At 54.4% G+C, this 10,914-nt stretch overlaps 2 protein-coding genes across 2 annotated transcripts; both read right to left on the reverse strand.

Moving 5' to 3' along the window:
* Nucleotides 1-2,113: 2,113 nt before the first annotated feature.
* Nucleotides 2,114-4,027, reverse strand: LOC311203737 (acrosin-like; the record flags this gene model as incomplete). The annotated part of the gene is made up of 4 exons (XM_084278495.1): nucleotides 2,114-2,509; nucleotides 2,829-2,974; nucleotides 3,228-3,511; nucleotides 3,849-4,027. The coding sequence occupies 4 exons, from the start codon at nucleotides 4,025-4,027 to the stop codon at nucleotides 2,114-2,116; spliced, it is 1,005 nt and encodes a 334-aa protein (XP_084134621.1).
* Nucleotides 4,028-8,388: 4,361 nt separating this feature from the next.
* On the reverse strand, nucleotides 8,389-10,302 carry LOC311203738 (acrosin-like; the record flags this gene model as incomplete). Its single annotated transcript, XM_084278496.1, has 4 exons — nucleotides 8,389-8,784; nucleotides 9,104-9,249; nucleotides 9,524-9,786; nucleotides 10,124-10,302. 4 exons carry the CDS (start codon nucleotides 10,300-10,302, stop codon nucleotides 8,389-8,391), a joined length of 984 nt encoding a protein of 327 aa, XP_084134622.1.
* Nucleotides 10,303-10,914: the final 612 nt, after the last annotated feature.

The raw sequence follows: 10,914 nt of genomic DNA on the forward strand, positions 1-10,914 counted from the left end.
AAGCTTTTATGTTACAGATACTGACCCAGGCAGGTAGTCAGCCTTCCTGTTCCCATTCTAGCTGCCTGTGAGAGGTAAATTGTGTGGCATTTATTATCTCTGTCTTAACTCTCAGACCACCCAAGTCCCCAGTTATCTTCCAAGGAAGTAGTGGGCCATTCCAAGCTGCATCCAGCTGTGAGAGCCACTGTGGATCTGCTGCTGACAGCTGGAAAATACTATGGTACTGAGGGACATGAGCTTTCAAGCTGTATAGTTTTGACAGCCAGGCTGTCAAATTCCCTCTTAGGTTCCCTCTATGTTTAAGGAAAAGCTGTAAGAAAAATCATGCCAACTTTATAGCAAGCAAGGATTCCCCTTAAACTATGAAATTTCCAAGTACCTGCCACTTAAGCATTCAGGATGGTCTTTGGTTCTCTAGTGGTGTAACACCCAAAGTCTGATAAGCGAAATATGTCCGAGGCAGCAGTTCTGTTTTTCACTGGAAATATGCCACCATGATTTTGCAATGGTAAAGATAAATGTGAACACGATTGAGTATAAATGGCAAATAAAATGTTAATTTGAGCCTGCAGTCTATTCTTTCTTTCCCTCTCCATCCCCCTCCCCTGCCTAGTTTCTCTCACTTACTTTTGGTTAGAAATCAAAATAGTGGACTGGAATGCTAAAAGCTTTTCTCTCAGTGGTGTGTATATATACTTGTGTGTGTGTTATGAAAGCCTGTAAGAATTTCAATGCACGAAGAGAAAAACTTAAAGAAGAACATGCTGAGGTTCGGTACTTGCAAGAATGCATCTCATGCTGTGTGTATCAAGTTAATTTATGCCTCCCCTTTTATCACCTGCCTTAAATGGAAATTTGCCAAAATTATAATGCAGATTATTTGTTTCTGGAAAGTTAGTGCTGCCTGCACTGCCCTCAGCCTTGGTGCCTGCACAGCTCTTTAGACCTTCGCACTCCCTTCTCTGGAGGCAAAATGCAGCTGCTTGCGGTTGTTTTTCTCCTATATGTGATTCACAGAGACGCTGTGACCATCGCTGATGGGCTCGGCCTTGGTCAGCAGCAACTCTGGCCTTGAATCAGCTGATGTTTACTCTCTGGGGCCTTCAGAGAGCTTCTAGCTGCTTCTTGCAGCAGCCATCTCTGCAGCCTCTCTACCAGTACCCATCTGTGACAACACCCAAGCATGGTCAGCCTTCCCACGCGAGGCATGGTGACACACAAGCACAGCACAGTCCACGCTGGCTCTGTCATCCACAACAGCACCCTCCAGCAGGTTTCATGACCTCGCCGTCTTGGCATTACGTTGCTGTTGGGAGCCAGTAGTGACAAGGGCACATGGCCAACGTGGTCTACGTGGCCAAGGACATGCGGTTTTAAGCCCTGGCCTGGAAAGGATGCGGTTTCCAGGGTGCTGCTGCCCCTACCAGCTCGCTTTCCCCAAAATGACCCCAAGTCCTCACTGCATTATCTGTGAAGCGAGCCCCCCTCTAGCATCGCTCCCCCTTGACTGCCTGTGAAACCTGGCTCTTCCTCACAGCATGGCAACTCCTGTGAGCTTCTCACGCCGATTGCTGTGGTCAGCCATTTCTCTTGTCAGGGGCACAGGTTTCCCACCTTCTGTTCAGTTAGCTGAGGCTTATGTCAGGCTCTAACCACTAGCTTGTGGGCCCTAATGCATACCCCCAACATCGCCCGTGTGTCCCAGCGTACATTCCTGTCATCTTTGTAGCCTCCTTGCAACAGCCTTCTCCATCCCATGGTGGCACAGAGCCACCTCATCTCTGATCAGATGCCCTTTCAGCCCTTTTGGGTGACTCTCCCCCTTTGCACCCAACTTGACCGCGGCTTTTTGTGGCATGTGCAGGGCATGGAAGTCCTTGCCTTGAGCTGGAGACAGAACCAAAGCATGGTCAACTGTGAAAACTGGAAACTTTATTTATAAAGAAAGAGAGCCACGTCAGCCCCAGCAAGTCAGGTGTGCACTCAGGGGAGAATGGGCAGGACAGAGCGGGCCCCTGACGCTGAGGCTGCCTTTGGAGCAGCAGGCACGGCCCCAGAAGGAAACTGGGGCGGTTCCCTGCAGCCTTGCTTGTCTTGCTTGTCCTGCAGCTCAGACTTTTATGCCCCTCAGTGCCTGCAGGAGATCCTGCAGCAGGCTGAAGATCTTCAACACCTTCTGATGGGGAAAAGGGCAGGGTGGAAACCAGCCCGACTGCGTTGGCTTTGGTGTCGGCTTCTGCAAGGGTGTTGATGTGTAGACGGACTCGGGCGCCAATGTGAAGATGGGCTTTGGCATCGATGTGAAGGTGGGCTCTGGCGTCGTAGGAGCCGTGGTCTCTGGGTGCAGGCCCATCTGCACCAGGATCCAGTCATAGAAGTGCTGGGTGGAGGTGTAGACCCCGGGCTGTTTGGGTCTCCCACAGCCTTTGCCCCAGCTGGTCACTCCAACAAGCCAGAAGTAGTCGGCATTGTTGTCCTTGCAGACGAGAGGCCCACCGCTGTCACCCTGCAGCAGAGAGAGAGGATAAAGGGGGTGTTGGCCGGCCATTGTCAGCACTGCGGCTGGCCCCTTGTCTCTTGGGGTGCCTGCCAGAGCTGTCCTCGCTGCACCGAAAGGCTCAGCTCAGGTTCCAGAGCCTACAGAAGCCTGTGTGGGAGAGGGTGGTGGGCCTGTCTGATGGGGCTCTGTCTCATCTTTGCCGAAGGGGAGGTGAGCCCCAACAGTGGCGGGTACCCTGCCAGGCAGAGTGTGCGCCAGAGCATGTTAGGGCAGTGGCGGCAGGGCTTCTGGTGGTGCTGGGGGCTGAGTGGGAGCACGGTCCTACCTGGCAGGTGTCGATGCCACCCTTCATATAGCCAGCGCACAGGTTGTGGCTGTGGATGGCCCCTCTGTACCACTGGCTGCTGTTGCAGAGCCTGGTATCGATGAGGTGGACCTTGGCCTCCTGCAGCACATCGGGCGGTTGTCCAGCTGTGAGCACAGAAAAGAAACCAGCAGCTCGTTGCCGGTGTTCCTGCCCAGTCTGGGTGAAGTGCTTGTCTGGGAGGTCTTGGCTTGCTTTCTGGAAGGAGCTGTCCCTTCTGCCTCGCCTTGGGGAATGTCTCGGGCCCACCCACCTCCCTCCGGGTATCCATGCCCACAGCCTGAGTGGTGCAAAATTTTGCCTCTGCTGTCAGGGAGCTGAACCTGCCTCCCCAGGGGGCTGAGCTGGCGCTCGGGACACGAGTTCTTGCTGGGAACTCACATCTCGCCACCGTGGAGCCCCAGCCACTGACGTAGCAGGTCGTCAGCTCTGAGACTCTCAGTGAGGCATCGGGCACGCAGGCGAGCTGGATGTAGTTGCTGCAGTACACAGGCTGGTCCAGTTCCAGCAAGGCAATGTCATTCTTTGTGAAGTTGTTGTACTCCTCGTGAGCCAGCAGCCGCCTGATGTAGCGCACCTGAGCCTGGGGACCTGGGTGACTCAGTCGCGTGGCACCGATCAGCACACGCCACCTCGTGATGTGGCTGAAAGGCAGAGGGAGAGGGAAGTCAGAGGGAGTGAAGCCCCGTGCTGCAGCAACCCAGCCCTTCCCCGCCATCTGCATCTGGAGGGAGAGAGGAAAGTGGCACTGCACAGGGTACATCTGCCCCAACAGGCCTCAGGCACAAGGAATGTGGAGCTGGAGGCAGCTTGGAAGCAGTAGCACGAGCCCAGCATTCTCCCAAGCAGTCTCTGCGCTGGGTTTGGCAGTGTCCAGGTGCCGGGCGTGCTGCAAGCAAATGGGGTGGAGTAGCAGGTGGTGCTGTGGACAGGGCAGCCTGTAGCTCTGTGGGGATATCCCTGTCCCCTGGTCCTCCTTACCTGGCATTAATGAAGCAGTGGGCCGCTGTCAGGACCCACTGGGGGTTAATGAGGGACCCTCCACACAGGTGAATTGTGCCATTGTTCCTGGGAAACTGGATGCTGACAATCCAGGGCCAGGCTCCTGGCTGGGCGTCCTTGCCACCCACCACGCGTGCCGTGTCTAGCTGAGAAGCCATGGGGCGGAGCCCGCAGGTGTACCTGTAAGCAGAACCTTGTTAGTGTCCTGCTCGAGGGCTTGTCGCCAGTCAGACTGAGCAGGGTCAGCCACCTTCCTTTCCCTTCCCTTCCCTTCCTTTCCCTTCCCTTCCCTCCCTCGCTCCCTCCCTCCTTCCCAGTTTCTCTCCCCTCCGAGTGCTGTATGGGTGGCAGGGCCAGGGAGCCCCACAGAGTGTGCATCTGTCTGCCCCTGTTTCTGCTGTAGCCCCATCGACCAACTCTGTCAGCAGCCTGGGTGCTGACAAGGAACCGAGGCTCCCCCGTGGGGCCAGGGAAGCTGTGGCCTGGCCACGGGGGACAAGCAGGCAGCCACCAGTGACTCCCACGAGGGTCGCCCCAGCTCCTTTCTCTGGGAGCCTCAGGCCACTCACCCACAGCTTTCCCATGCTGCCTGCACGGGCCCACAGGCAGCCAGCAGGACAAGGAGGGCAAGCACGTGCATGGCTGCCACCAGCACCAGGCTGCAGCTGCACAGACCATGGGCACGTACCCACTGTGGCAGCAGGTGAAGTGCCCGCAGAGCCCACGCTGCCCTCGGCCCGGGGCAGATGTCACAGAGGCGCTGGGTCATAGTAGTGGACAGAGTGGCGAGTGGGGCCGGCGGGTGGGGGAGGGGCAGCGTGGGGGGTTCCAAGTGGCATGGGAAGCAGAAAATGGGCTGGACAGTCCATATGGCCCCTGCTGAACACTCTGCTTGTGGGAGGAGGCTGCACAGGCTGTGTGGTGGGCAGCAGCGCCTGCTCTGCGTGCATGCCTTCCAGTAGCTAGCAGGAGAAAACCAAGTGTGGCATCACAGCCTCTTGCCAAGCTCATTGCCACCCTGCTCTCTGCAGCCACCAGGCCCTTCCCAAAAATCCTCCACCCCAGCTCATGGCTGGTCCAAGCAGCATGCATGCCTGACTGGGGGTTTGGAAGCCGGCCTGCTTGCAGCCGTAGCCGGCAAGCAGTGATGTGCAAGCCAGAGAAACCAAGTACACCAGGGGTGGTTTAGGCCTGTCTGGAGGGCAGATGCCCACCAAAGTCAGTTTATCACTCCCTTTTTCATCTGGACAGGGGAGAAAATATATGTTGAGAGGCTTAAGAGTCGAGATAAGGACAGGGAGAGATCATTCTGCAATCAGTGTCACAGGCAATACAGACTCAACACAGAATAAAGGAAAGAAAACTCTCTAATTTATTACACTACACTGCACACAGAGTGAAACCAGAGTTGGGTAATGAGAAGTGTGGCCAGCCCTACTGTGTTGGCGTTGGTTTTGGCCTCTACAATAGTCTCCTATGTGAGGGACCGCACACTGGAGCAGGGGAAGGATATGAGGATTCTTCCTGCTCAGAAGGAAAGAGCGACAGAGACAACATGTGATGAACTGAACACAGCTCCCATTCCCCTTCCCCTGTCCTGCTGGGGGATGGTAGGGTAGAAAATCAGAAGTAAAGTTAAACCTGGGAAGAAGATGAAGAAGGTGAAGAAGGTATTTTAAGATTTGGTTTTACTTCTCCTTACTCTACTCTGATTTGATTGGTTATGAACTAAATTAATTTTCCCAAGTTGTGTCAGTTTTATCTGTGATGGTAACTGCTGAGTGATCTCTCACTGTCCTTACCTCTACCCATGAGCCTTTTGTTGTGTTTTCTCTCCTTTGTCAAGCCGAGGAGGGGAGTCAAGGAGTGGCTTTAGTGGGCACCCGACGTCCAGCCAGGGTCAGCCTACCACCTTTGCTCTGTCTGCTGGTGAACAAGAAGTAGTAGCCCAGACAGATCTGTAAATGATCCACTAAAGCAATACCCCTGCTCCTGCAAGAGAAAAAAGCCCTAATGCTATGAAAATTTGTACAGTTTACTTCATATGCTGTTTTCTTCCAACATCAAAAATAGATAAAGCCTGCAGGAGCAATGCTGGTTTCCTTCCTAAATTCTGTTCTCATACTTCTGGTTTGTATGATGCTCTAATGCTAAACTCATTTCCCAAACCTATGACACTACTACAAGGCATGAGGTTTGAAAGCCCACAATAGCCTCTGCTGTGGCTGACTTCTGAGCATGACCTAGAAGTTAAATTTAAGATTTCCTTGCCACTACAGTGACCCACATTATGAAAATGCTCTTGCTGTCATAAAGTATGAGAGGGATGGTCTTCTCTTCTAAAACCAAGATCTGGAAAAACATTCCCTGTAGGACTCTAGATATTGTCTTCTCATGTTTGTAAGTTAAAAGCCTACCGAGTAATAAGGGCTACTTTGGGGCATATTGTTCATTCATCAGACAGGCAGACTTCATTATTTGTCCTCCTCAGAACACTTCATCTTGTAAAGTCTCCTCCTGGTAAATGGGCAATAAAAAATAATTTGGTACGCTTACAAGAAATTTTAAAAAATCATTTAGAAGATTCATACCCTCTTCTAACAAAATGTCACCTGCTGTATTCATAGAAAAGAAGATAAAAGAGTTTGGCAGTTCTTCAGGAAGCTGCTATCCACAAACATCCAATGCATCAGACAAAAAAGGAAGAACAAGAAAGACAATTATCATCAGGCAGTAAGACACAAATCTGGTTATAAGCAGCAACTTCATTTTAAACTTCCATGCAAGTATATATACAATATTTGAATAGTTCACTGAAGTTCTCTAGTGGTGTAACACCCAAAGTCTGATACGCAAAATATGTCCGAGGCAGCAGTTCTGTTTTTCACTGGAAATATGCCACCATGATTTTGCAATGGTAAAGATAAATGTGAACACGATTGAGTATAAATGGCAAATAAAATGTTAATTTGAGCCTGCAGTCTATTCTTTCTTTCCCTCTCCATCCCCCTCCCCTGCCTAGTTTCTCTCACTTACTTTTGGTTAGAAATCAAAATAGTGGACTGGAATGCTAAAAGCTTTTCTCTCAGTGGTGTGTATATATACTTGTGTGTGTGTTATGAAAGCCTGTAAGAATTTCAATGCACGAAGAGAAAAACTTAAAGAAGAACATGCTGAGGTTCGGTACTTGCAAGAATGCATCTCATGCTGTGTGTATCAAGTTAATTTATGCCTCCCCTTTTATCACCTGCCTTAAATGGAAATTTGCCAAAATTATAACGCAGATTATTTGTTTCTGGAAAGTTAGTGCTGCCTGCACTGCCCTCAGCCTTGGTGCCTGCACAGCTCTTTAGACCTTCGCACTCCCTTCTCTGGAGGCAAAATGCAGCTGCTTGCGGTTGTTTTTCTCCTATATGTGATTCACAGAGACGCTGTGACCATCGCTGATGGGCTCGGCCTTGGTCAGCAGCAACTCTGGCCTTGAATCAGCTGATGTTTACTCTCTGGGGCCTTCAGAGAGCTTCTAGCTGCTTCTTGCAGCAGCCATCTCTGCAGCCTCTCTACCAGTACCCATCTGTGACAACACCCAAGCATGGTCAGCCTTCCCACGCGAGGCATGGTGACACACAAGCACAGCACAGTCCACGCTGGCTCTGTCATCCACAACAGCACCCTCCAGCAGGTTTCATGACCTCGCCGTCTTGGCATTACGTTGCTGTTGGGAGCCAGTAGTGACAAGGGCACATGGCCAACGTGGTCTACGTGGCCAAGGACATGCGGTTTTAAGCCCTGGCCTGGAAAGGATGCGGTTTCCAGGGTGCTGCTGCCCCTACCAGCTCGCTTTCCCCAAAATGACCCCAAGTCCTCACTGCATTATCTGTGAAGCGAGCCCCCCTCTAGCATCGCTCCCCCTTGACTGCCTGTGAAACCTGGCTCTTCCTCACAGCATGGCAACTCCTGTGAGCTTCTCACGCCGATTGCTGTGGTCAGCCATTTCTCTTGTCAGGGGCACAGGTTTCCCACCTTCTGTTCAGTTAGCTGAGGCTTATGTCAGGCTCTAACCACTAGCTTGTGGGCCCTAATGCATACCCCCAACATCGCCCGTGTGTCCCAGCGTACATTCCTGTCATCTTTGTAGCCTCCTTGCAACAGCCTTCTCCATCCCATGGTGGCACAGAGCCACCTCATCTCTGATCAGATGCCCTTTCAGCCCTTTTGGGTGACTCTCCCCCTTTGCACCCAACTTGACCGCGGCTTTTTGTGGCATGTGCAGGGCATGGAAGTCCTTGCCTTGAGCTGGAGACAGAACCAAAGCATGGTCAACTGTGAAAACTGGAAACTTTATTTATAAAGAAAGAGAGCCACGTCAGCCCCAGCAAGTCAGGTGTGCACTCAGGGGAGAATGGGCAGGACAGAGCGGGCCCCTGACGCTGAGGCTGCCTTTGGAGCAGCAGGCACGGCCCCAGAAGGAAACTGGGGCGGTTCCCTGCAGCCTTGCTTGTCTTGCTTGTCCTGCAGCTCAGACTTTTATGCCCCTCAGTGCCTGCAGGAGATCCTGCAGCAGGCTGAAGATCTTCAACACCTTCTGATGGGGAAAAGGGCAGGGTGGAAACCAGCCCGACTGCGTTGGCTTTGGTGTCGGCTTCTGCAAGGGTGTTGATGTGTAGACGGACTCGGGCGCCAATGTGAAGATGGGCTTTGGCATCGATGTGAAGGTGGGCTCTGGCGTCGTAGGAGCCGTGGTCTCTGGGTGCAGGCCCATCTGCACCAGGATCCAGTCATAGAAGTGCTGGGTGGAGGTGTAGACCCCGGGCTGTTTGGGTCTCCCACAGCCTTTGCCCCAGCTGGTCACTCCAACAAGCCAGAAGTAGTCGGCATTGTTGTCCTTGCAGACGAGAGGCCCACCGCTGTCACCCTGCAGCAGAGAGAGAGGATAAAGGGGGTGTTGGCCGGCCATTGTCAGCACTGCGGCTGGCCCCTTGTCTCTTGGGGTGCCTGCCAGAGCTGTCCTCGCTGCACCGAAAGGCTCAGCTCAGGTTCCAGAGCCTACAGAAGCCTGTGTGGGAGAGGGTGGTGGGCCTGTCTGATGGGGCTCTGTCTCATCTTTGCCGAAGGGGAGGTGAGCCCCAACAGTGGCGGGTACCCTGCCAGGCAGAGTGTGCGCCAGAGCATGTTAGGGCAGTGGCGGCAGGGCTTCTGGTGGTGCTGGGGGCTGAGTGGGAGCACGGTCCTACCTGGCAGGTGTCGATGCCACCCTTCATATAGCCAGCGCACAGGTTGTGGCTGTGGATGGCCCCTCTGTACCACTGGCTGCTGTTGCAGAGCCTGGTATCGATGAGGTGGACCTTGGCCTCCTGCAGCACATCGGGCGGTTGTCCAGCTGTGAGCACAGAAAAGAAACCAGCAGCTCGTTGCCGGTGTTCCTGCCCAGTCTGGGTGAAGTGCTTGTCTGGGAGGTCTTGGCTTGCTTTCTGGAAGGAGCTGTCCCTTCTGCCTCGCCTTGGGGAATGTCTCGGGCCCACCCACCTCCCTCCGGGTATCCATGCCCACAGCCTGAGTGGTGCAAAATTTTGCCTCTGCTGTCAGGGAGCTGAACCTGCCTCCCCAGGGGGCTGAGCTGGCGCTCGGGACACGAGTTCTTGCTGGGAACTCACATCTCGCCACCGTGGAGCCCCAGCCACTGACGTAGCAGGTCGTCAGCTCTGAGACTCTCAGTGAGGCATCGGGCACGCAGGCGAGCTGGATGTAGTTGCTGCAGTACACAGGCTGGTCCAGTTCCAGCAAGGCAATGTCATTCTTTGTGAAGTTGTTGTACTCCTCGTGAGCCAGCAGCCGCCTGATGTAGCGCACCTGAGCCTGGGGACCTGGGTGACTCAGTCGCGTGGCACCGATCAGCACACGCCACCTCGTGATGTGGCTGAAAGGCAGAGGGAGAGGGAAGTCAGAGGGAGTGAAGCCCCGTGCTGCAGCAACCCAGCCCTTCCCCGCCATCTGCATCTGGAGGGAGAGAGGAAAGTGGCACTGCACAGGGTACATCTGCCCCAACAGGCCTCAGGCACAAGGAATGTGGAGCTGGAGGCAGCTTGGAAGCAGTAGCACGAGCCCAGCATTCTCCCAAGCAGTCTCTGCGCTGGGTTTGGCAGTGTCCAGGTGCCGGGCGTGCTGCAAGCAAATGGGGTGGAGTAGCAGGTGGTGCTGTGGACAGGGCAGCCTGTAGCTCTGTGGGGATATCCCTGTCCCCTGGTCCTCCTTACCTGGCATTAATGAAGCAGTGGGCCGCTGTCAGGACCCACTGGGGGTTAATGAGGGACCCTCCACACAGGTGAATTGTGCCATTGTTCCTGGGAAACTGGATGCTGACAATCCAGGGCCAGGCTCCTGGCTGGGCGTCCTTGCCACCCACCACGCGTGCCGTGTCTAGCTGAGAAGCCATGGGGCGGAGCCCGCAGGTGTACCTGTAAGCAGAACCTTGTTAGTGTCCTGCTCGAGGGCTTGTCGCCAGTCAGACTGAGCAGGGTCAGCCACCTTCCTTTCCCTTCCCTTCCCTTCCTTTCCCTTCCCTTCCCTCCCTCGCTCCCTCCCTCCTTCCCAGTTTCTCTCCCCTCCGAGTGCTGTATGGGTGGCAGGGCCAGGGAGCCCCACAGAGTGTGCATCTGTCTGCCCCTGTTTCTGCTGTAGCCCCATCGACCAACTCTGTCAGCAGCCTGGGTGCTGACAAGGAACCGAGGCTCCCCCGTGGGGCCAGGGAAGCTGTGGCCTGGCCACGGGGGACAAGCAGGCAGCCACCAGTGACTCCCACGAGGGTCGCCCCAGCTCCTTTCTCTGGGAGCCTCAGGCCACTCACCCACAGCTTTCCCATGCTGCCTGCACGGGCCCACAGGCAGCCAGCAGGACAAGGAGGGCAAGCACGTGCATGGCTGCCACCAGCACCAGGCTGCAGCTGCACAGACCATGGGCACGTACCCACTGTGGCAGCAGGTGAAGTGCCCGCAGAGCCCACGCTGCCCTCGGCCCGGGGCAGATGTCACAGAGGCGCTGGGTCATA

This window comes from Gallinula chloropus (assembly GCF_964237585.1).
Source record: "Gallinula chloropus genome assembly, chromosome: Z".
In the NCBI taxonomy this organism is placed as follows: domain Eukaryota; kingdom Metazoa; phylum Chordata; class Aves; order Gruiformes; family Rallidae; genus Gallinula; species Gallinula chloropus.